The sequence below is a fragment of the Rutilus rutilus genome, assembly GCF_951802725.1.
Source record: "Rutilus rutilus genome assembly, chromosome: 8".
Taxonomy (NCBI): domain Eukaryota; kingdom Metazoa; phylum Chordata; class Actinopteri; order Cypriniformes; family Leuciscidae; genus Rutilus; species Rutilus rutilus.
In genome coordinates, this window is record NC_140222.1 from 39,583,608 (window position 1) to 39,610,716 (window position 27,109).

A 27,109-nucleotide genomic window follows, 5' to 3' on the forward strand; every position below is an offset into this window, starting at 1 on the left:
TGCCCCAAAACAGAGCCTTGAGGGACCCCACAGATAATAGAAGCTACTGATGACGAGAGGATTCTATTTTTATAAAGAAAAGGTTCTATTTTACCGACAAATCAACGTAGGGCAGTTTTCTCTACAGTTTATACAGTAACAACACTTGGTCCAATAGTATCCGTGAGCTTGACAAACACTTTGATGGGGAAGCACATCACTAGACTAGGAAGTGGAAGTGTAATCATATTTACATTTAAAAATCATTATCATGTTTATCAAATCACAAAATATTTTACATATTTGTAATTTTTTTCATGACATGATGTATGATGTGTAAATGTTTTTTCTTAACTGAATTGTTTTAACAGGATTATCATCCCTCTATTGTCAGGCATGTAAACACATAAAACAGACACAATAAAAAAAGTGCAGGAATTATAAATGCACACTTACAGTGAGTTGAGTGAGCGCAGGCCTTGAAACGCATCGGGGGCTATTTCAGATATTTGGTTATTACTCAAATCACTGTGGAGTAAAAGACAGAATTATGAAATATACGAAATGTAATGGCTGTTATTAATGGGGGACACAAACCTCTGTTTCATAAAATCCTAAAGGAATTTATTCCATTATTCAATTCCATGTGGTGAAAAAACTGCACACACAGTGATTCTTGCAAATGTCTTAGCTTGAAGCTTGTATGTGTTAAAGCTTACACTGTAGTTAATAGTTTCTATGGCTGATCACTCACATTCTGCGCAGTCTCTTGTATGAGGCAAACGCTCCGGGAGGAACAGACTTTATACCGTTCTGCTCTAATCGTCTGAAAGAGAGAAAAGCAGAGAACTGGTCAAGTGGATGCAGAGGCTAGATGGTCAGCTTTACAGTTTAGCACGGTTACAACTAGTGTCCCCATGGTTTCCTTATTACCATGGATACTGTTCTGTGAAGGGCACGACCTTTAGCACTGGTCAATGTCAAAGACCACACACCAAATGATCGATCGCACCCATGCGGGTCAAGAAAGGTTAAATCCCACCAGGTGTGAAGCTAAAAAGTCAAGATATATTGACATATTGCACAGTGAAAATGTATGTATGAGTTTGTAATAGTATATATAATCACATATTTGAATTAAAATGTAATTTTATAAAACAAATTGTTCTGTCTCTAAAATCTGATAGTGTGTAGCCTACAGTGTTTTACAAGTAACATGCATTACGTAAGCAGATTACTTTTTTTTTAGTAAAGTAACAGTTACTTTATAAATGTACACACTAGTATTTGAGTTACTTTTCTTTCTTTCTTTCTTCTTTTTTTTAAGTAATTCACATTACTTTTCAGTTTAATTAGTTTGCTTAAACATTTTTTAAAGTACTGAATTCTCTCTTTTCTCCATAATGTAAATAATGCAATTAGTTACTTTTTTAGGGAGTAATGCAATAGTGTATACTTTGCCCAAAACTGGTAGCTTCCCCTTTCATTTGCACGACCTAATTTCCTATTTTTAGGGAGTAACGTAATATTGCATCGCATTACTTTTAAAAGTAACTATTCCCAAAACTGATCATTTGCATTTACTGATCAATAACTGATCAGTTATTCCCAAAACTGATCGGGGTCAGTAGATCCCGCGCTGAACTTGCACTCTCACGCTAACTTGCCCTGTTTAGTAAATCTGGCCCGTAGTGATTGCGCTCTTCTTGAGAGCGTCAAAGGTTTCTATTTACAACGTACAGTATTTTGCAGTGGTGTGAACATATCTGTTGAGTGCTTAAATGCAATGGCCAATCAGACATGTTTAAGTTTGAATCCACTCAAGACGTTTCTGTCCAGTGTTGGGTTCTGCACGCACGTGTTATAAAACTCTTTGCACGCTTTTTCGGCGATATATAATATAGAAAACTTGTGTTTTGCTGCATTAGGAAAGGCAATGGTTATTTATTATTCGAACTGGCTGCCATGCCAAATCACGCACACATTATGCTTGATTTTCTGTGCAAATGATAGCGGTTTGTGAACGTTGCCACTTTATTAACAAATAATTTATCAAGAGTGTTTATGCTGGGATGTGCAGGTTGTTGATATTTCATGATATTCTATTAAAATGTGTTTTTAAGAAAGAAGCACATCTATCCTTACCCTGGATTTGATTCACCGTCCGCCTACGTTCTTAACACACTTAAGTGCACTTTAAAAAAGTGAACTTTGTGATAATGTCAAATGTTTACGTTAAATTTTAATGTAAAGTTGTACATTGTAAAGTACTTGATTGGTAATTTAGTAACTTTATAGCACACTATATTTAAAACCAAGTACTTATTTCATATTACATTCAAAGTTAATACATTTTTAAATGTACTAAATTATATACTAAACTTCATCATTACAAATATGTATTTAAATGCATGACATACAAGTATCAATAGAAATTGCATTGAAGTATATTTTAGTTTACCATAAATGACTGTCAGTACATTTTAACCATAATTCAAAGGCAATACAAGTAATTATGAAATTGCATATAAAGATGTACTTAAGTGGGTTAAAAAGGACTAATGCAGCTAATTGCATTTAATATCAATTTAAATACAGTATTAACATGCAATTAAGTGTCAAAAACATTACTTTACTGCCGTAATAAGCGCTCTTTTTAAAAGTATGCTGGAATTTTTTGTAATTATGTAATTATTTAGTGAGCATTGCTTAATAAAAGTAATAAGCCACTTGAGGCATAATGGATTTTACCATTGATTAAGTAAAATTTTCTGCACTTCTCTTCACACCTGCCCTTTAACCTTGGGAAAATGTATCTAAATTGATTACAATTTATATCACACAAGCCTCTCGTGGCTCATAAGTTTATCGCATCTCAATCAATGCATCCTACACATTTGTATCTGCCCCTGACAGAAAAAATAATTTAAACCCAACAGGCTTCATCTCTATCCTTAAGAAATGTCTCAAATATTCTTAGTAAATAAATCACTCACATCTCAGTCATACTTTCAGGCATGTTGGCTGGAATCGCCGTGAGACCTTTTCCTCTACAATCCACAATATTGTTACTGCAAGTGCACATTGGGGGACAGGAGCCAGACGCAAGGCCACAGGGCTGAGGACTGGAATCAAAAATACCTCAGGAAAAGAAGGAAACATCATATATATTAGTCTTAAACACACAATTGATGGGTTTAATGTTTGCTTGAGATCAGTCAGGGAGTTTCTTCAATATGGGGCCAAGGTTATTTTCGTAAACGAAAACTGAAACTAAGACTAAAACTATTGGTCAAAAAACATTTTCGTAAACTGAAATAAAATGAGAAATTCATAATAAATGAAAAACTAAAACGAAACGAAACTAACAACATTTACTGAAAAACTAACTGAAATAAAATAATAATTAGCAAAAATAAATAATCGTTTTCGTATTTAATAAGCTCTTTACTTTGGTGGAAAATCTGACCTGTGGCTGTTTAGGGAAATGCCTGTAAATGGCGCTTCACACGCGTGAAGTTGCTGAGGCGATTAACCGCTGTCCTGTGACGCGCTCAATGAAGGACCAGCGAACACATCGCTAGTCCTGAGCGACTGTTCATAAAGGATGCGTCCGTGGCAGTGGAATGGGAAATAATAACTCAAGGTAATGAGACGCAAGTTGAACTTCTTTTAACTTGAGCAAAGCGTTTTTAGAATGTCCTTTCATTTGCGAGACGCGGGTGCAACAGCAAAACAAGTCCGTCAAGCACAAACATACCTTTAAGGTGGTGATGTCATGCTTTCATGAAGGTTGACAGGCTGAACGGTGCTGTTGTTATCTTTGATTTTACAAAAGATTTTCTGCTAATAATATTGTTATCCATGTGGAGACATGTCCCGGGACACTACACACACACACACACACACACACACACACATGCAGACAAACACAGACACACACACACACACACACACACACAGACACACACTCTCTCTCTCTCTCTCTCGCTCTCTCTCTCTCTCTCTCTCTCTTTGTTGGGACTCTCCATAGACATAATGGTTTTTTATATTGTACAAACTGTATATTCTGTCTCCTTACACTAAACCGACCCCTAAACATACCCATCACACACACACACACACACACGCACACACACTAACCTGACCCCTAAACCGACCCATCACACACACACACACACACACTAACCCGACCCCTAAACCGACCCATCACACACACACACACACACACACACACACACACTAACCCGACCCCTAAACCGACCCATTACACACACACACACATACCCATCACACCCATACCAACATACCCATCTCACACACACACACTAACCCGACCCCTAAACCGACCCATCACACACACACACACACACACACACACACACACACACACACACACTAACCCGACCTCTAAACCGACACATCACACACACACACACACACACCCACACACACACACACACACACACACACACACATACTAACCCGACCCCTAAACCGACCCATCACACACATTTTCAAAAAAAAAACTCATTCTGTGTGATTTAATTTAGGCCCACAGTGACACAAGTCCCCATGAGTGTGTGTGCATTCAGGTTTAAGTCCCCACCACGATAGAAAAACATGTACACACTCATACACACTCACACACTGCATAGATACTTCATTATTTAATCACACTGGCTTCACAGCAGGTTGTCAGATTAATTTAGCTGTTTTTTTTTGTCACAGCTGAAAAAAGTAAACTATGTTTAACAAGATTTCATCTTTAATATGAAGTAGTTTGTCTGTATTAGTCATCGGTTTTTTTTTTATATATATACTTTTAAGTTCCATTTATTTGGTGCTTTGTTCAACTTCAATCTCAAACCATTATTTTTATTTTTATTATTAAGATGTCTGCACAAGAGTTAACTGTAATCTCGGCAAACATTAAACTTTGCTGAAATTGTGCGTCTCGCTTTGGTCTAACCTGGAAGTGTTCTGTTTGCTCTGCTAAACTATAATTACTAAAACTAAAACTGAAACTAAATAAAATAAAAACTAAATAGAAATGTGTTTGCAAAATAAAAACTAAACTAAAACTAACAAAACCATTAATGAAACTAACTAAAACTAAACTTAAATTTAAAGCAAAATTGAAAACGATATTAAAATAAAAACTAATTTAAAAAAGCAAAACTATAATAACCTTGTATGGGGCACAACTTTTGGTGTTTTTTTAGAGATTAAACTTCCCTTTTCCTCACATTTTTTTATGTACCATCATGTTTCTGAACCAAAAAGTGGGTAACACTACAATAAGCGTCCATTAGTTAGCATAATGCATTAACTAACATTAACTAACAATCAATGTGCATTATTAATCTTTGTTAACATTAGTTAATACAAATACACATTTTCATTGTTAGGTCATGTTAGCTCAGATACAACTTTTATTTTAAATGATGTACTAGTAAATGTTGAAATGAACATTAACTAAGACTAATAAATGCTTAAGAAGTATTTTTCATTGTTATTTAACAAACTAATACTAACGTTAACAAATGAAACCTCACTGTAAAGTGTTACCAATTGAGAGTCATTTCCATGGAAATGCTAGTTATAATAGCATGTTTTGTAATAAAATGGCTGAATTATTTGTCTCGCTAAGACTAAGTCGTCAACCATTTTGTTAGGATGAAATTGTTAGCATTTTATTTATAAAAAAAAAAAGACACAAAATTACATAATTTTTGGTAATTTCTTGTACACAATTAAAATAATTCAAAAGTAACACTTGAAAAGAATTTACTGGAGCAAAATTGATGGTTGTTGTGGAAATTATGCCACAAAATGACATAACAATTTTGGCAAATTTCTTATATAAAATAACAGCTTGATCAGAAATAATGCACAGTAAAAATATTCGAGAGTAAACAAGTAACACTAACACTTGAAAAAAATTGCTAAATTGATGGTTGTTGTGGAAATGAAGCCACAAATTAGGGACAGTCATAATTTGAGTAAAGAAATATATAGTTTTCACATAATAAATATTGAAATGGTTTATGATTGTTTCGTAGTAAAAATTGAATAATATAAATAATATAAGATTGAAAGTCTGAGGTTGGAACAACAATTCCTAAAATGTATTCAGAAAGTAGCACAAAAAATACACAGTTATGATAAAAAGTCTCCAATACTGTAAAAAAATTTGCTGCCTTATATTTTTTACAAAAAAAAACAATGAACTTGGATGTTTAAGTAATTTCAACTTAAATTGCAATAAACTGACTTAAAAAAAAATTGTTGAATCTTGTATAGCATAATTTTTTGAAAATTTCTTAACTTATTTTAATGAGTTAAAGCAATGTAAAAACATAACTTATTGATCATATACTTTTTTTTACAGTGAAGACACTATTAATGTGACCATAATACTATATAGTCAAAATCAAAAAGTTGACAAAGTTAAAAAAAAAAAAAAAAAAAAGTTTAACATTTTTATTTTATAAATTTTTTAATTAAATGTATTAAAATTAAAATGTAAAAAAAAAAAAAAAAAACGTTTTAATAGAAATGTTGCATGAACAGCTAAAAAGAGGAGGCGGCCAGATTTACCAGAGCATGTGAAGTCCTTCTTCTGCAGTTCGGCCAGGTTGAGTCCGTGCAGGTTGGGTGGTGAACTGCACTGAGTGTAAAGTCCCAGCGCTGGTCTCTGTCTGAGCCACTGAGACAACCACGACAGGTGACAGTCACACCGCAGACTGTTCGAGTGCAGGCGGCTGAGGAATTAACCGAATTATGCAAGCATCACTATTATAACTACCAATACTTTGGGTAATTGATTTAAACTTCTACTGTGTGTGAGAAAATAAAAGGTCTGGACTCACAAGGTGCGTAACTTGGGCATGTGGTTGAAGCTGGAAATGGGGATGGTGCTGATATTGTTGTTGTTCAGTGTGCTATGGAGGAGAACCAAAGGAAAAACCAGGTTATATATAATCCATACACACTGTATGTATACTTGACAAACAATAAACTGCATTAACTCATTTACTTTCTCTACAACACAAAGGTCAGTACATACAGGACCTCCAGGACTCTCATGGCGCGAAACGCTCCATCCTCGATGCAGCTGATGTGGTTCTTATCCAGCTGTCTGAGAGCAACACACAGGCACACAAAACATTTTGATGAGTGAAAGGTTAAAAGGAAATAATGTTCTTGGGAAAATGAAAAGAAGCACGTGTAGATTATTAAAGTTGTAACTCACAAGTTCTTGATCTCGGTGGCTCCTCTAAATGCTCTTCTTGGTATCATCTGGATGACATTCTCACTCAAGTCCCTAATTAAAAGAGTTTGTGAAATATACAGGGAAATTAAACCAATATTTATTCGTGCAAAACACAACTGAATTGCAAGTTTATGTTAGAACACATCACTAAAAACCACAACAACAACAAAAAAACAGCATAACCAAGATTCAACATTTACTGCTTTTTCACTGACTTGCGACTAAATTATTAATTTTTTTTTACTTTCAGAAGATTTTTCTTATACAGACCCCCAAAAAATATAGACAAATATGACATCCAGAAAGTGTATAGCACTACACGCTTAAAGTTAGGGTTTTAGCCCCGTTGTACACTATAGTTCGTCCAAAAATCAAAATTATCATTGTTTAACACTGCCTTCACATGCTATCGAAGTTATCATAAATACGAGGTCCTTTATTTTCATTAACTATTCCATGATAGCATAAGTCTTGGCAAATCTGAGCACAGTTTGAGACATTCTTGAGATTTAACAGCTGTTTCGTTGACTTTTAACTATAAAAATAAAGCCTCTATAAAGCCTCTCTATCTGAGAAATAAAGTGAGCATGACACAATCCCACTGCTGTGGATTTGAAATGGTTTTGAAAATTATATATATTTCATATCTAGCCATGCTCAGCGCTGTTCTGCAGACTGTCTAAGGAAATTGGCATTTAATAAAAGAACATCTGGATTCCGAAATGTCATTTTATCTGTTTTCTCTCCATGTGAAAGCCATCAGTGACCTTTTCCTAATGCATGTGATTTTTTGCTGCAATTGCAAACTGTTGTTAAGTTCCCCGCAATTGGTTCAAGCTACAGTCATCATTTGATGAAAGCCTTTTTTCAGGACCAACAAAGCGTTCTGCACATTAAAGCTCATTTTCTTAGTTTAAAGAGTAAAAAGCAGTAAAAAGCTAAAAGCTAACAGAAGACGCTGAGCATTAGCTGTATTATTAGCGCTGTTTGGTAAAGCACTATTTCCAGTAGAGGTCAGGCCACTTATCAACAACGAACCAGACACACGATCAGAAATCTGTAATGGAGTGTGAAATTCAGTGTGCAGGAATGAGAAATTGCGTATATGAGAGCATATATATGTACTTTTTTTCCATGTTTTCACTGTTTTACGATGAGGGGCGCAATTACACAACTTATGAAAGAGTATAGAATCAAAACACTCAAAGCATTAAGCATTGCTTATTCACGTTGTGAAAAAAAGTATTTGGGAAAAAAAGTGATTTCCTCAGAATTTTGTGTAAAAATGAAACATTTGTGTTGATAAAAATAAAATAAAAATAAAAAATGCATGAAAGTTTTTTATGAAAATGATCAAAAACGCTAGCGGTGGCTAGTCAACTTTAAAAAAAAAATGCTGGCGGGGAAAGAGTTACATTTTAGGGAGATTCTAATCAATATAGCAGAATATTTTAACTTGAATACCATGCAAATAGTACTAAAGAGTCCGGTTTTTCTCGTAATAAAGTATAAAAATAAACACAAAACCTTCAGCTGTCTACCTCTGAAATGAATGTGGATGTAGAAAGGCGTATGTCCAATTTCTTGTATTTTTCAGTGCAAATATGGCCAAAGAAATTACAGAAATCGCTAATTCAAGCTGTCTTTGATCATTTTTCTCATCATGTTGTTACTATTTTTCATTTTAAAAGGCAGTTTGTCCCATTAATCCTGGAATGTATATACTGTATGGGTCAAAATTATTATTATTTAATGCATTACACTTCATTGCACTGGTAATTTAATTTTCTCCATTTTCCATCAGTATAATATACTGTGTGTAATAATGTGATGTAAATATCATGATTGTGTTAATATAATATAAATACTGTTATATGTTATTTTACACTTTAAAAATATGTTGTTTATTATAAAATAAATAAAGTTTTTTTTTTTTTTTTTAAATGCACCAAATTAAATTTGGTCATATTTGACCCACGTGTGCACTTTCTGGTACGTCAGTTGTATATGCGTTCCAGAGTTAATTAAACTCATTTGTCATTGTCACTCATGTTAATGTAAGCGATGTTTTCTGCTCCAGAGAGCAACCAATTTCATTGACCTGTGAAGTCTGTGCACTGGTTACAGGTCCACTCAGAGAACTATCTGAGAAAAAGACCCCAGTAATCTCATGTGTCAAAACACCAAAGCAAGAGATATCGGTATAAACTCATACATTCCTCAGGAGATTCAGGGATTAAGCTGCTCCGCATTCTTACTGTATGTCTCAATTGAAACCTCTGAGCTTTCAAACCTTCCCCTGAGTTAGATTATTGTTCAGTTCAACTGTTTGGGTAAAATGCTAATGTTTTCTGAGGGCCCTATCTTACACCCAGTGCAATGCAGCGCCAAGCGTGACGCAAGTGTTTTTTGCTAGTTTCAGCCCGACGCAGTTATCATTTTCATGTCCTGGGCCACGTTGTTTAAATAGCAAATGCATTTGTGCACATTTGTGTGCCCATGGGCGTGCTGGTCTGAAAACGAGGTGTGTTCTGGCACATTGTTGGCGCGTTGCTATTTTGAGGCAACAGAAATAGACTGATCCATTGACCAACTGAAACCTGCTCTAAAGTCAATGGCGCAATATTTATATTTTTGTTATTTAAAGAGCGCGTTAGTAATGTGCGCCTATAGGCGGGTCCACAACGCACGTACACTCTGCTTATTAAACACACAGGGACGCACAGCAGCACACAAACTAGCCAAATATTTAAAATAAAAGGATTACAATTAGGGCTGCACGATTAATCGCAATTTACATGTAATCGCACTTAAATCGAGATGGCTTATCGCGATTTTAAAATCGCAAAGGCTGCGATTATTTTTTATGCGCAGTTTGTCATTGATGTACGGCTCTGTAAACGCTGCTCCATCTGAAAGCACTGTGAGTCTGAGTCACTTATAACGTGCATTTGAAAAAACAACACGTGTCAAACATCTTTCCAAAACATGAGAAGCATTTATGAACCTCTTGTCCAACAACAGACAACATTTAATAACATGCATTTACTCCAAACTCACTTCATAACGACAGTTGAGCTCCTCCTTCTGTGAGATGATGTGCCTTCTTACACAGAATAAGGCAGTCGTGTATTTATAAGTCATGTTTAATCAAAGCGTTTCAATCTTCTGTTTATTCAGCTACAGCGATAGGGATTTCCTGGAATGATGCGCATTATTGTACTTCTGCGGTGGGGCATATTTATCGTGTTTGCGTGAGAGCGCCATCTGGCGTTCAAATGGGGCAGTGTTTACTACCAATCAGCCACACTCCACTGACAAACTGCGCATAAGATAATCGCAAATCGCGTGCGGTTTTGTTGCGATTAATCGTGCAGCCCTAATTACAATGTAAAAGATTATTATTGTGTACATAAAGATATGGTGGAATCCGGCTTGTCCCGTAGATGGTCTGCTTGGGCACTTTTACCTCGTGCACGAGCAGATCCGTTTGCGCTCTGGAGACGCGTTCGGTCTTTCCACTATCAAATTCCGTCATGTAAATAGCGAATCCGCCATGGCGCGAGTGCAACTGGCATTTAAAGGGAATGGGAGATGAGACTCTGATTGGTTTATTGCACGTCACGCCCAAAACACATGCATTACTCATTAAGAGAATAGGGACAACCCTTTTAGACCATGCGCCGGGACCGCCGACCATTTTACCCGTCGTTAAACTAGCAAAAGTGGATTCGGACACGCCCTAAGTGAACTTGCGCCCTGCGCTTTAGACAATGTGCTTAGATCGTTAAAATAGGGCCCTAAATGTTGTTTCTATAGTCTCAAGGAACTCATCTGACAAAAAAAAAAAAAAAAAACCTAAATGAGCATGAGCTCATTAATCGAAATCACTTAATATTATGTGTTATAATGTCCTTTTAAAAGCTAGTATCTGACACTTAGAATGGAAATGAATGACGCCAATCTGTTAACATAAAAAAACTCGCTGTTTTAATGAGTAGCAAAACCAAAAAAGCGCAGATGGGAGTGGAAAGTCCAGCGCGGGATCTAACGATGACACCCAAACTTAAGAATGCAGACGCAGCCGGATCATTTCCATAATGACCAACGTAATCTACCAAGATCAGCGCAAATTAGCGTCTGGTTTAAGATGTGCTTTTTGGGGGCTGTAAATAATGCTGCAAATACCAGTGTATAGACTAGAGAAAATCTTAGTAAATCACCTTACATGATTCATTTAAATACTCTCCTCCCATAAATGTTGCATCTGAAAGGGAAACTCCTACAAATGCATATGCAATAAGGTCAGCGGCAAAAATAACTGTGCCTTTTCAGCACTAATTTTTCAATGCGTGTCTTTAATAAATCCTGACAGCAGTTTTTTTTAATGCCAAAAGAGGGTTTGCGCTGGAGAAAGCTGTTAGTAGTTGTTGTCGTTTGAGCTTAACTTGCATTGAACCCTGAATAGACACAGGACCCGAACGCAAGAAGGCAGCAAAAGTATCATGATAATGCAATGCAGCTTTCCATTATTTACACGTAACACGGCCAATTCTGTATCACGTCAGAGTCAGATTCAAACACATTCTGACTTTGCACTCATATCCATCCTTGAAAAATGAAGAAAAACCAGCAAAAACCTCTGGGAAGAATAACCTCTCAGTGGGGGCGCAGGGTTTCCTGGTAACCGCCTTTAATCAAAGCTGTTTGCCAAGGATGTTCAGTTTGCGGTTTAAACCTGGCTAACATCCAGAGGTGAAGGCAAACATTACGGATAGTAAGACTGCTCAACCTCTGCAAATATTACACTCCAGATCTTTTATTTGAAAGCCCTTGAAAGAGGGTAAGACGACGAGGACAATAGAGGCCTGAGAGGGGAAGATGAGCAACAAATTGTGGGATCTAAGAGACTGCGACTAGCCACACTGGTTTTCTTTTGTTAGTCCTCGTCTTTCTTACATTTGTCTTTCTGTGTCTGACGCACTGTTTACTGAGGGATATTAAATGTTAGCAAAGGCAAAAACTCATTCATCAGAGCTCAAAGACAGCGAAGAAACAGTAAACAGAGAGAAAATGTCTTAGCATTCTCATTCTTTTCATTTTTTTTTTGTTAGCTTATGTTTCATAATAGCATACCGTTAGGTGATATTCAACATACAAGAGCATTTTAGGAACATCGAACTGAACCCTGCTTCACATTACAACCTTGGTTGTGCATTAATTTTCAATAATTCAATAGACCGTCATAAATAATTCCTCACGTCACCATTGCGCTACAACTAGGCAAACGTCTAACTTAAACACATCTGGTGTGACCGGCCAGTGAACTGCAAGAAGTCGTTCATTGAGCCATTATTGCTTAATTTTTCATGAATTTTTCTGTGAAATGGCCCCGTTTATTGGCCATTATGTAACAATGTAGAAAAATCATTCAACGTAATGACTCCTTCAAGACCAACAAAATTGATAGCAAGCAACACAGATCTTTGTCTGGTGTGACGCCCAAAACGCCTCTAATATAACATGCACTGCTAGCACTACATCCATCACTTAGAGAAACACTATAGGAATTTAAATATCACCTAACGAGCAGCTCGCAGATTGTCATTAGCATGTTGCTAAGCTAACAATGAGGTACTCTAATAAACGGCATCATAAACACACAGCACACAAAACTCAAACTCATTTACAAACGATGTGATGCTGAGTTTGGCTAAAACTAAATATCAATTCCCTCAATTCCCAAAGAAGTGCACTTAATTGTATTGAATGCGCACCTGTACTTTACTACAAATCTTAACAGTACATAAAATAAAATTTTAACAAAGATAATATAATATAATATTAATTAAATAAAAGGCCACTTAAGTGTGCTTAAAGAGAGTCCATATTGGTGACACATTGTTGAAGTGCACTTTTTATGCTTTAAACTTGTAAAAATAAAAGCGATATGTATGTGAACAAAACAAAGGTTATTGGAGTATGTTTACGATTACAGAATTTCTACTTCAAAATTTCACATTTAATTTACCGTTTCACTGCAATTGTTTGTGAAATTTACTTGCAATTTGTGAGTGAAAATTGTTTCTACACCAAATATTGTTTCAGTGCACTTCTTGTGCCTTAAAAAAAGTGCTCTTGATAGGCAGCTCACTAGGTTTTTGAAACGCAGCACTTCACGCCACGGTGTCCTGTCAAATTAAGACAATCCCCGAGGTGGAAGAGACAGGAATGACATGAAGAATAATTAGTGTTTTCTTTTCATCGCCATCGGTACGTAACATAAACACTCTTAGATGAGTTCACACCCGGTTAGCACAAATTAAAAAATGTTGCAACCCACAGTGACAGGATTGAGGAAAAATCTACATATTAATTTGAAACTTATCATAATTAGCAATCACCCCTGTTATTTCCTCTCTTAAGTAACTGTGGTAATTAATTGTGCGCGGAGAATGCCGGCACGGTGCCAATTAGTAACGAATCTTTGAGTATTAGGAGAATATTACTTGTTTTAATGAACTAGATCTTGCTTTGTTTAAGTGCACTCCACAAAATGTCCAAACATGGAACGAGAAATGATTTCTATCATGACCCATATTATCATAAACCAATATTCCTGAGGTTTACCATACAGAGTGTCTCCGAAGGAAAAAGACGTTGTGAATTTGATTTATAACAGTAGACATCTTTCCCTAAAGGCATGTGTGGGTGGGTGGGGGTGTTCGCAGGCAGATTGACTGAAAGCGCCACATCCATCTGGCAACTCTCTAATGAGGCAACGTGTGAAATGGCATGAACAAACAACCAAATAACAAGCAAACACAGCTGTCTCTGACTATTTGTTCACACCCATTATGCCTCTTTCTGGACACCCACACATTCCTACATATTTCCCTTTTTGACCCACTGGCCCTGACTTTTCCAACTGTATCTGTATTCAACAACGAAAACTCTTCACCCAACCACAGCTAACTAGCCTAAGCTCTTATCGAGAGGTGAAGTCACTATACAAAGATTTTTTTTTTTAACATCTCAAAGGTGTTTTGGTGCAAATTCATTGGTAGAAGCTAGCCGAATTAACCAGATTATTGTCATATTTCAAATACAATAGAATTAAGAAATTGCATACAGAGATACATATAAGTGTACAAAAGTGTTTGAACACATCACATTGAATAGTATTCTTTTAAAGCATATTATTTCTGTAACAAGTACTCTTTTTAAAAGTACTAAAATGTAGTTTTTTCACAAGGGTTGATTCCAATTGAGTTTGGCATTAGCATGTTAGCTAAGCTAACAATGGGATACGCTAATAAATATAGCATATTAAATACATAGCACATCAAAACATTGGGTAAACCGTCTTTTTGACCCACTGCCCCTGAGAGTGAAGACTTTGCCAACTGTATCTGTATTAAAATATAAAAACTCTTCGCCTAACTAACCTAAGCTCTTATTAAGACGTGATTGTCCGGGAAGTCACTACACCGGCTGCTTTGTTTAACATGTAAAAGGTGTTTAGGCACACATTGTTTTGGTAGAAGCTAGCCAAATTAGCCATTCTATGCTTGTTCCATCTCAAGCATTTCCTGATGGATTCCTAATAAGGAAATAGTCACTTACAGTCTGGAGAGAGAGGGATTTTTCAGGAACAGGAGCTCTGGGAGTTGCTGGAGACGGTTTCGGTTGAGACGCCTGAGGGAAGCACAAAGACATACGGCTCACAATTCAGGAAACACAGTTTGAAGATTACATACTAATTTGTCCCAACATGATGTAGCTTTCCAAGGAATTTTTTTTTTTTTGCCAGTTTCTAATTAGGTACACAAATTGTAGTGTTGACTGTATTTGTCAACCCTGTTACCAAAGATATTGTGAAATAAACAATTTAGGGTAAACTAAAAGCCAACATTAGCCAAAACCAGCTTAGTTTAGATATTTTAACCTGGTTTCTCTCTCTCTCTCTCTCTCTCTCTCTCTATATATATATATATATATATATATATATATATATATATAAATGAAGGTTAATTTAAAAAAATTACTATGATTAATTTGACACATACACCACTGGGGTTTCTGGGAGCCCAAATATTAGCCAATTTCAACATTACCTGAGGGTTAAACGCTATAATTATAATATCAAAGCCTACAGAATACTGTATTATAGAGAGAATGAAAATATGTGACTTTAAACTCACAGTCTGTCCAATTCCTTCAGATCACTGAAGGCTCCTCTATCAATGGAGACAATCTGGTTGTCCATGAGGTGCCTGTACAGATTGATAAATGAATGCATAGTGAAAGTTAAAAAGATAAATAATATTCAGTTCATAATGGAGGATGGGGGAGAGTAAAGAAAGGCCACAGATTCCACCCACTAACAGCATACAGACTGTAATTAAAATACAATAAAACTGTTTGCTTGTTAATTGTTGTTTACATGTTAAATGTGCTCTTGTCTGCATTTGTCTGCTTCCTCTTCCTCTTTTGTGGCATTTATAAATGTCTATTTAAACGTTTGAACCTCTATAAATTAGAAAATACATTAGAAATAAGATTGTAAAAAGTAAAGCTCACAAAATCCGGAGGTGCTTGAGGCCAGCGAAGTCATCCTTGCCGATATGTGTGAGGTTGTTTGTGTTCAAGTCCCTTTAAAAGCAAAAAGAAAGAGAAATTGTTAATCACAAACGAAATATTAATTGTAACTTGTCCATCGTCATGAGTTAATGAATCAACTGCAGAAATCTCTTTACAGTGTGCTTAAAAATCATACAACACTCATAGGGAATGGAAACTTTGTGCACCCTTCATATACAGTATAATTAATTATAATACAGTATAATAAAAATTATATGCCTATCCAGCTAACACGTTTATGATCTAAGAAAGTTTTGTTAATGTTATATAACATTATTTTTGAAAGTTGTCTAAATGTTCAAAATGTCCAGGTTTTATTCATTTTTTCTCTTCGTTACATAAGCGTTTATAAACGCATTTTTAAAATGTTAGTTGAATAACGGTCTTGACCGTTTTTTACTGTTTTCCGTACAACGAATGCATTCCTTAAAATCACTAATCGCCCCAATGAGCTGTAGTTTAAAAAAAAAAAATTGTTAAAGGAAATAGTTAGTTTCTACATTTACAATGTGTAGTGTTGACTGCATTTGTCAACCCTGTTACCAAATTTATTGTAAAGTTATTTAAGAAAAATTACCGAACTAATATTTTCTTAACTCATGGTAAACTACAAGCCAACATTTGGCCCCAATTTAGCTTAGTTTAGATGTTTTCAACCCTGTTACACCCTGCGATTATATATAATATGCAACCCTATATATATTACTAACTGTATTAATAATCAATGAGGGTTGAACAGAAAATTTGATATGGTATAGAGGAAAAAAAATCATAAATGGAAATGAAAAGAGGTGGACAATAACTGTAGATTTTTTATAATTAAGTTTGCGCATTTCAAAAGGAGATCTTATTAAAACCTCAATAGTTTGTCCCTGACAACCATGAGATTAATGTAGCTCTACTTTGTCTGGACACCAGCGCACAGGCCTGAATAAATATAAACCTTGAGAAATAGAAATAAAAATCCATAAAAGGCTATAATTTGTGCATGCAAAGGAGGGTTACGCTCATTGTTAAGAGGTGAACGCTGACAGACTGCCCCTTTTGTAGTGGAAATATACATTTGCACACACGAACACTGGTGTCACCTGGGACACGGGCTGTAATGGCACTATTGTGGAAAAGAGCCCAGGTGTGACCAATCAGGGCAGTGAATAAGGTGACTCCTTTAATCCTTTAATTAGTCCAGCATCTGCGGCCAACACTGGGACCATTAATGTGGAAAATTGGACACAAAAGCAGCTTGATCTCTTAATCTGCTATACATCCCCACACTTTCTTTGAGTGCTTGAAAAAGAAGCTAATAGCTTGTCACAGATGTATACATAACCAGTAGATGTTAATTTCCACCAGCACAGTTCTGTGGCAATAAAGTGTCTACATGTAATTCATGCATCTACAGAGGGTCATTATGAAGCTTAACCAATCTTGAGAAAATGTATTAGGAAAATAAGCATTAGTTTGACCAAAAAAAAAACTTTTATTTTTAGAATTTAATTAACAAGTAACCTTTGAGATGGATTTGACTTTTTTCTCAGGGAAACAGATCTGAAATATTACTGTAAACCATTTGAACAATTAACAGTTTTACAAGTTTAAAGGCTTAGTAGATTTATTTTTATCCACCAGGGTTAATGACTACAATTGGGGTCTTCAAAGTCGTTGCTAATCTTTTTCTTCTTTTTATTTTATTGACAATAGCAGAAAATCTGGTCAGTCTGAATCCTGGTGGAGAACAAAGACATTTAACTATTTAGTAGAAAAAATGGAAATTTTTACATCATGGCAAGAAGACAAGTACATGAACTCATTGCATTTTCTCAATTTTTACACAAATTGTAGTGTTGACTGCATCAAGTTCAAGTTTTCAGACCAATGAATGATGAAAAATAAACAAATATTTTATAGGACTTTGTTTTTGTAGACAACAAAATCTAGCAACAAACTAGTTAAGATCATCGAAACAATATATTAATTAAGGCTAAATCTTCAACCCTGTTATTTGAAACCCTGTTACCCACCCTGTTACGCACTTTCAGAGTTCGGCCGCTAATAATCAGGCATACCTCGGATTTGACCTCTTATGAACAGCAAAGTTTACACTGAAACATACATTTAATTAAATTTAATGGACATTGTTTTTGTATAAACCAATATCTGGTCCCAAACTAGCTAAGAATAATACAGAATAATTCAGGTTACATTTTCAACCCCGTTACCCATTCTGGCATTTACATAAACACAGGGACGCTGTAAAAGGGGGAAGGTTGGGATGATTCTAAGAGCTCTGGTCAGAAAGGGGGCATAGAGATTTCAGCGTTCCTCTGGAGCAGATTTTGAGCAGAACCCAAGACAATAACCTGTCCAGGAGCCCAGAAACCCTACCGGTGCCCCTACATAAGCACTTACACACTTGACTGCATCAAGTCAAGGACTAGTAAACAAACTAGTTTAAGATCATCGAAACAATATATTAATTAAGGCTAAATCTTCAACCCTGTTACTTGAAAGCCTGTTACCCACCCTGTTACGCGCCTGCAGAGCTCGGTCCCTTACAATCAGTCATACTCCAGATTCAACTTTATTTTAACTAAGATCTACTAAGTGACAGTTTTATTTAGGTTACATTTTCAACCCTGTTACCCATTCTAGCATGTGTACCTACACAGGCTTCAGAGTTCAGCCCCTAAAAATTTGCCATATTTCGGATTCAACATCTTATGAACAACTTACACATACAATGTATTTAATTTATTGGACTTTATTTCTCTAGAAATCAACATTGGTCCCAAACTAGCAAAGATCCATTTAGTACCAGATTTATTTAGGTTACATTTTCAACCCTGTTACCCATTCCGGCATATGTAACTATGCACCGTCAGAGTTCGACCCCTAACAATCAGCCATACTTCAGATTCAACTTTAATTTAACTAAGATCTACTAAGTGACAGTTTTACTTAAGTTACATTTTCAACCCTGTTACCCATTCTAGCATATCATGTGAAAGTTTACACATACAATGTATTTAATTTATTGGACTTTATTTCTCTAGAAACCAAAATTGGTCCCAAACTAGCAAAGATCCATTCAGTAACAGATTTATTTAGGTTACATTTTCAACCCTGTTACTCATTCCGGCATATGTAACTACGCACATTCAGAGTTCGACCCCTAACAATCAGCCATACTTCAGATTCAACCTCTTATTTTATATAAGTATATTTATTTATTTAAGTTAACATTATTTTAACTCAGATCTACTAAGTGACAGTTTAATTTAGGTTACATTTTCAACCCTGTTACCCATTCCAACATATGTAACTACGCATCCTTCAGAGTTCGGCCCCTAACAATCACTTCTGATTCGATCTGCCATGAACAGCTAGGCTTACACTGATCTCTTTTACATAACATCTGAGATATAAGATCCCATTACCTAGATGATCTAATCAGTCAGTTTACATTTACTTTCAATTCATTTAATTTAAAAGGCAAAAACAGCTTGAACACAGATATCCTGTCCGTTCGGAACTCTATTATTGGCCAGTGAGATCATGTTGAGCGCTGCTACCCTCAGCTAGCTTTTGCCCTCCTTCACGACCCCCCACTCCCTCCAGTCAACTCAAATAACAGCACCATTCTTTACCACTGCAGGGGCAAAGCTCAGGGGACCATGGGGGATATTATTTGGCTAGTGCAGTCTCCTTGATAAATGACTCTCTTTGCTACACATCGCCTAGGGAATGTCCTCCTCACTATAGAGCTGCTGGCTTTTATCAATATTGCTTTCTCTGCTAATTGTTCAACAGGATTGAACACATTGAACCTTATCTAAATGCCTTTTCATTGTTCATTGCGGGATGTTTCTGAATTGTTTGTTGGTCTTGAAACATCATTCCAGTTGAGGAAACAGTGCTAGTGTTCAGGTGCAGTCACATTTACTGTGTTTAGCAAATTTTCATGGGTAAAACCCAGTCAAATCCAGTGATCTGGAATTTCCCACGAGGGCGAAAGATTCCCCCATGTGGATTTCACAACGGGTTCAAGTTGCCCGCGCGGATTAGCCCCGTTGACCAACAGAAACCTGCTTGGTTTGCAAGTGACTTCTGTGTGAGCTGTGATTCATACATCATATATCTTTTTTTGTCTGCAAAATATTTATGAAATTTAGCAAATGTGACCTCACCTTTATGCTTAGAGTAGCAATGTCCAATGTACAAATTATTCTACTGATTCAGATATTTTTAATGAATCAGATTCTAACTCACAAAACCAGCCAGGGGTGCGTCTCCCGAAAGCATCGTTAGCCAACTATGTTTGCAAGTTCTGTCGTTATCAGCATAGTTCAACGAGTCTGTGTTTCCCGAAACCATCGTTCCAACGATCGCAAACTTGTGTGTTTGGAACGACAGCTCTCGATCTGTGGTTAGAAGCAGAGTTTCTTGTTTGCATGACATGTGGACTTAATAAATCCTTATCTTGAGCCAAATAAGCAAGCTGACATTAAGGACAAACTATATATTTTATTTAGAATACTTACAAATGTTATTTAGGTCTTTTAGTTTGTCAAGAGATTTAAAGCAGTGTTTTTGAAGAGTGTGCATGTGCGAACGAGCTCTAGTACGTAAGAACGAGCCTATGATTGAATCTGGAAATAAAGCAAAATAACTGAGAAAAATGAGAAATAGTCCTCAGATGCCATGTCCGTAATTTATAGCAAAAAATCGAGCATTAATTCGATCTCAAACAGATTCATTAAAAGAAGCTATTACTCCAACACCTGCATGACATCATTAACTATCGTAGTTGAACGACCACTTTGCGACAATACGGTTTCAGGAAACAATCAGTCACTTGATTTCTTCAACGATGCATCATGCTATTGTAATTAAGCAGCGAGTTACGTCGTTGTTCGGGAAACACACACCAGAATGATTCTTTCGTGAAGAGGATTTGGTTTCTTGGGTTCACCTTAGAGACCAAATGTCCAAATGCGGCAAGTTATTTTATGATTTTAGAAGATTTACACAAGTCAAATGCTACTTTTATGATACTTTAAATGAATAGTTCACCCAAAAATAAAAAAATTCTGTCATCATTTTCTGAAAGTCGGATGATTGTCAATACCGGTTTGATTTTCTTTTTTCTGCGGAATGTTTGTTATTCTTGTCTGTGTTATAAATTGGGACCCAACATTTTTAGGACATAAAGGAAGTGTAAAAGTAATCCTGCATGTCACGTGACTTAATGCCATTACCCAAGTACCAATGGGGTTTGATGTCACTAACATGCTGCCATATTTGATTTGGGGCTCTGAATATGTGAGTTCATCAATGTTTTGATTTGATTTGTGAATTAAAGGTTGTATCAGCGATTTCAGGCCCAAACATAAATGATCACATTCATCTAATCTTTCCTAACGATCCGCTAGCTACCCGGCCCCATAAGCATGCCGTCAAAAAAACGCGTCTCTAGGCTCTCAAAACCAAAATAAATAGTGTTCCAACCAATCACAGACAGGGGTGGGTGTTGTGAGGTTTTGCGCTCGTGCACGGCTGCCTATGACAGCCTGAAATCGCTGATACAACCTTTAATAACTACTTATATTTATAGTGAATCAAAAGACTTGGATGAAAGTTCTATGGCTCACTTTTACGCTACCTTTTTGGAGCGTGACATTTTTGGACCCCATTGACTTCCATTGTGAGACTCTTCAAATATCTTCTTTTATTTTGCGCAGAAGAAAGAAAGTCAAACTGGTTTGGAAATGACATGACAGAATCTTTTTTGCCTTTAAGTGTAAGATTTGCAATATGAAGCACTGCTACATAACACAACAAGCTCAGCAAAGTAAACATTTGATACATCTCAATATGATCCGAAAGCACGATTGAGGAAGACGATAACCGGAACTACATCCTCTAAATCAATGGACATTATGTCCTGTAGTATCAGTTACATTTGACATGTTTTGATCCACACAGGGTTTGATGGACACACTCTGACACGAGATACTCTAACCTCTGAGACACACAAACATGCTCATATACAGAGCCGGTGCATAATTTAAGGGCTGATACTGTAAACAAATCCAGAACACAACAACTGTGCTCATTTGTCTGTTGTTACTGACATAATTCCCGTAAATGGATTTTTCTCTATGTAAACAGTGCATTTCTGGACTTCCTAAGCACATCATGCAAATCTTACTGAGTTTACGTTTATTACATGGTCATGACAGGAGATTGGATTTAATTTTGCACAGACAAGGTTAGCAGTGATTTTTACCATTTAACATGTATAATCTTCAAGTCTACAACTACATTCATTGGTATTGTTATATTAGCTCAGTTTTTGTTTTCTTTTTAATGCTTACATTTTATGTGCTTTTGTCATTTAAAAACAATTTTTTTATTTCGTTTTAGTTTTAGTAAATTTAGTACATCACCTTCAACTTATTTTATTTAAAAACTTTCCTTGAGTTGTCAGATGTAACTTTTGGAGTGTCGTAGACCTAAAATAACACTAGATGTGCTTTGCTGATTCAAGTTATAAGTATCAGCACATTAAATATATCATGTTTAAGCCCCCCCCCAAAAAAAGATGATCAATGCCAACCTACACTATTCATGAATTCATAAACATGCACATGCATTAGTGACGTACAATGACACAGACACAACCCGCACACTGTCACGATACTCACAGTCTTTCTGTGCTCTTTGGTATATTTCGTGGCACGTTTCTGAATGCGAGTCCATGGCAGTCCACAGTGGTGCCCGTGCAGGAACAGTGAGGAGGACACGCTCCCGAGTGACCCGCGAGAAGAAGGGCGCTCAACAAACCCCAAACACACAAACCACAGCCGGGAACCATCAGTTCAGCGCTCAGACTGCCAGTCCTGACCGGCATCTCCAAACCAAAGCCTAAAGACGCGGGTCTGAACCTCTACTGGAGCTGTAAATGCCCAAACATAAACTACAGGACAAGCATCAGCTCTTAAAACACTCACGAGGAAAGAAACATAAGTGGAGATAACAGACCGCAGATCCCTCAGGAACAAGATTACTTGTTATTTTCTTCTCTCCGGGCTGTTTTCTGTCTAGTCTTTGTGCCGCGGTTGTCTTTCTTCAGTGGTTACCCCTCTCTCTCTCTTTCTTTCTTTTCTCCAGGGTAGAGCTCTGGAAAAAAAGACAGACTCATACAATCTCCCACACGCGTCCTACCTCATTCACATACAGGATTCATCCATCAAAGGACCTACAAATCACAGCTTCTGACTCCTCCCCGTCAATATTACACCCTCCAACGGTTTCTAACGGTCACACACACACACTCACTCAGGCACACACACACACTCACTCAGGCGCACGCACACACTCACTCAGACACACACACACACACAGAGAGAGACACACACACTCACTAAGGCACACGCACACACACACAGAGACACACACAAAGAGAGAGAGAAACACACACAGTCCCAGTAACGGGAGTCCTGCAGTCCAGAGAGGTGATGATCCTCTGGGTAATTACACTCTGCTGGTCTGGATGAGGAAGCGGAGGAAGAAGAGGCTGCAGAAACACAAGAACAAAAAGACTTTGCAGAATTACATCTTAAGGACAAAAATATTGGCTACTATGGCTCATGAACATAATATATATATATATGCGGTCTAAAGTTTGGAGAAATTGCGATTTTTCAATATTTTGAGTCTCTTATGCACTATTGATTGAGCATCAAATCATCATATTAGAATGATTTCAGAAGGATCATTGAACACTGAATCACAGGAATAAATTACATTTAACAATAAATTGTAAAGGAATTTTAAAATGTAATAATATTTCACAATATTACTGTTTTTCCTGTATTACATTAATTGTTTTATTTCTAATTAACACAATTAAATCGATCGTATATGACCGGTTACATATATGGGCCATTCCACCGAATGAGTGCCATTTGCATGTAACTCTTAAAAATTAAACTTTATTATTTATCTTTTTGTTTTCAACACTGAATCTAATACTACACATATTTAACTATACAAAATGTGTACTGATCAATCTCAGATGACTTTATTTAAGTTTCTAAGCAAAAGATGGATGCATGTTTTCTCAGTCCTGTTACCAAAACTCATGTGCCGTTTAAAAACGTCAATTAATTCCTTTGTTTCCCCTTAAGTGCTTATTTTAAAGAAATGGTTGGTTAAATGTTCAAATAATTTATATTTGTGACTAAAAAAATCACTATGAAGGCAAGTTGTATTTCTTTAGATGAACACGGGGTAATCAGAAATGAACACAGTGTAATCAGGAATGAACACTGGGTAACAGGAATGAACACAGTGTAATCAGGAATGAACACAGTGTAATCAGGAATAAACACAGTGTAATCAGAAATGAACAATGTGTAATCAGGAATGAACACTGTAATCAGGAATGAACACTGTAATCAGGAATGAACACTGTGTAATCAGGAATGAACACAGTGTAATCAGGAATGAATACAGTGTAATCAGGAATGAACACGGTGACAGGAATGAACACAGTGCAATCAGGAATGAACACTGGGTGACAGGAATGAACACTGGGTGACAGGAATGAACACAGTGTAATCAGGAATGAACACTGGGTAACAGGAATGAACACTGGGTAATCAGGAAGTAACACAGTGTAATCAGGAATGAACACTGGGTAATCAGGAATTAACACTGTGTAATCAGGAATGAACACAGTGTAATCAGGAATGAACACTGGGTGACAGGAATGAACACTGGGTGACAGGAATGAACACAGTGCATTCAGAAATACACAGTGCAATCAGGAATGAACACTGGGTAACAGGAATGAACACTGGGTAACAGGAATGAACACAGTGCAATCAGAAATACACAGTGCAATCAGGAATGAACACTGGGTAACAGGAATGAACACAGTGTAATCAGGAATGAACACTGGGTAACAGGAATGAACACAGTGTAATCAGGAATGAACACAGTGTAATCAGGAATGAACACCGGGTAACAGGAATGAACACAGTGTAATCAGGAATGAACACCGGGTAACAGGAATGAACACAGTGTAATCAGGAATGAACACCGGGTAACAGGAATGAACACAGTGTAATCAGGAATGAACACGGTGACAGGAATAAACACAGTGGTGACAGGAATGAACACAGTGTAATCAGGAATGAACACTGGGTGACAGGAATGAACACTGGGTAACAGGAATGAACACAGTGGTGACAGGAATGAACACAGTGTAATCAGGAATGAACACAGTGGTGACAGGAATGAACACAGTGTAATCAGGAATGAACACTGGGTGACAGGAATGAACACAGTGCAATCAGAAATAAACAGTGCAATCAGGAATGAACACTGGGTAACAGGAATGAACACAGTGTAATCAGGAATGAACATCGGGTAACAGGAATGAACACAGTGTAATCAGGAATGAACACCGGGTAACAGGAATGAACACTGGGTAACAGGAATCAACACAGTGTAATCAGGAATGAACACCGGGTAACAGGAATGAACACAGTGTAATCAGGAATGAACACCGGGTAACAGGAATGAACACTGGGTAACAGGAATGAACACTGGGTAACAGGAATGAACACAGTGTAATCAGGAATCAACACAGTGTAATCAGGAATGAACACTGGGTGACAGGAATGAACACAGTGCAATCAGAAATAAACAGTGCAATCAGGAACGAACACTGGGTAACAGGAGTGAACACAGTGTAATCAGGAATGAACACCGGGTAACAGGAATGAACACTGGGTAACAGGAATGAACACAGTGTAATCAGGAATGAACACCGGGTAACAGGAATGAACACCGGGTAACAGGAATGAACACCGGGTAATCAGGAATGAACACCGGGTAACAGGAATGAACACCGGGTAACAGGAATGAACACCGGGTAACAGGAATGAACACTGGGTAATCAGGAATGAACACTGGGTAACAGGAATGAACACTGGTTAATCAGGAATGAACACTGGGTGATAGGAATGAATACTGGGTAACAGAAATGAACACAGTGTAATCAGCAATGGACACTGGGTAACAGGAATGGACACTGGGTAACAAGAATGAACACAGTTCAATCAGGAATGAACAGTGTAATCAGGAATGAACAGTGTAATCAGGAATGAACACTGGGTAACAGGAATGAACAGTGTAATCAGGAATGGACACTGGGTAACAGGAACACAGTTCAATCAGGAATGAACACAGTTCAATCAGGAATGAACAGTGTAATCAGGAATGAACACTGAGTAACAGGAATGAACACCGTGTAATCAGGAATGAACACCGAGTAACAGGAATGAACACTGTGTAATCAGGGTGACAGGAATGAACACAGTGGTGACAGGAATGAACAGTGTAATCAGGAATGAACATCGGGTAACAGGAATGAACACAGTGTAATCAGGAATGAACACCGGGTAACAGGAATGAACACTGGGTAACAGGAATCAACACAGTGTAATCAGGAATGAACACCGGGTAACAGGAATGAACACAGTGTAATCAGGAATTAACACCGGGTAACAGGAATGAACACTGGGTAACAGGAATGAACACTGGGTAACAGGAATGAACACAGTGTAATCAGGAATCAACACAGTGTAATCAGGAATGAACACTGGGTGACAGGAATGAACACAGTGCAATCAGAAATAAACAGTGCAATCAGGAACGAACACTGGGTAACAGGAGTGAACACAGTGTAATCAGGAATGAACACCGGGTAACAGGAATGAACACTGGGTAACAGGAATGAACACAGTGTAATCAGGAATGAACACCGGGTAACAGGAATGAACACCGGGTAACAGGAATGAACACCGGGTAATCAGGAATGAACACCGGGTAACAGGAATGAACACCGGGTAACAGGAATGAACACTGGGTAATCAGGAATGAACACTGGGTAACAGGAATGAACACTGGTTAATCAGGAATGAACACTGGGTGATAGGAATGAATACTGGGTAACAGAAATGAACACAGTGTAATCAGCAATGGACACTGGGTAACAGGAATGGACACTGGGTAACAAGAATGAACACAGTTCAATCAGGAATGAACAGTGTAATCAGGAATGAACAGTGTAATCAGGAATGAACACTGGGTAACAGGAATGAACAGTGTAATCAGGAATGGACACTGGGTAAC

At 37.0% G+C, this 27,109-nt stretch overlaps 1 protein-coding gene across 1 annotated transcript in view; it reads right to left on the bottom strand.

The window, feature by feature from the left end:
• Positions 1–23,152, bottom strand: part of slit1b (slit homolog 1b) — a 53,165-nt gene extending 30,013 nt beyond the window's left edge. The window contains exons 1-11 of the mRNA XM_084416728.1: positions 22,609–23,152; positions 15,842–15,913; positions 15,463–15,534; positions 14,885–14,956; positions 7,238–7,309; positions 7,052–7,123; positions 6,855–6,926; positions 6,583–6,746; positions 2,976–3,120; positions 734–805; positions 436–507 (exon numbers count right to left, since the gene is read on the bottom strand). Coding sequence (XP_084272854.1) covers positions 436–507; positions 734–805; positions 2,976–3,120; positions 6,583–6,746; positions 6,855–6,926; positions 7,052–7,123; positions 7,238–7,309; positions 14,885–14,956; positions 15,463–15,534; positions 15,842–15,913; positions 22,609–22,814 — 1,091 coding nt within the window. The 5' untranslated portion in view covers positions 22,815–23,152. The remainder of the gene's footprint in view (positions 1–435; positions 508–733; positions 806–2,975; positions 3,121–6,582; positions 6,747–6,854; positions 6,927–7,051; positions 7,124–7,237; positions 7,310–14,884; positions 14,957–15,462; positions 15,535–15,841; positions 15,914–22,608) is intronic.
• Between the last annotated feature and the right edge of the window lie 3,957 nt (positions 23,153–27,109).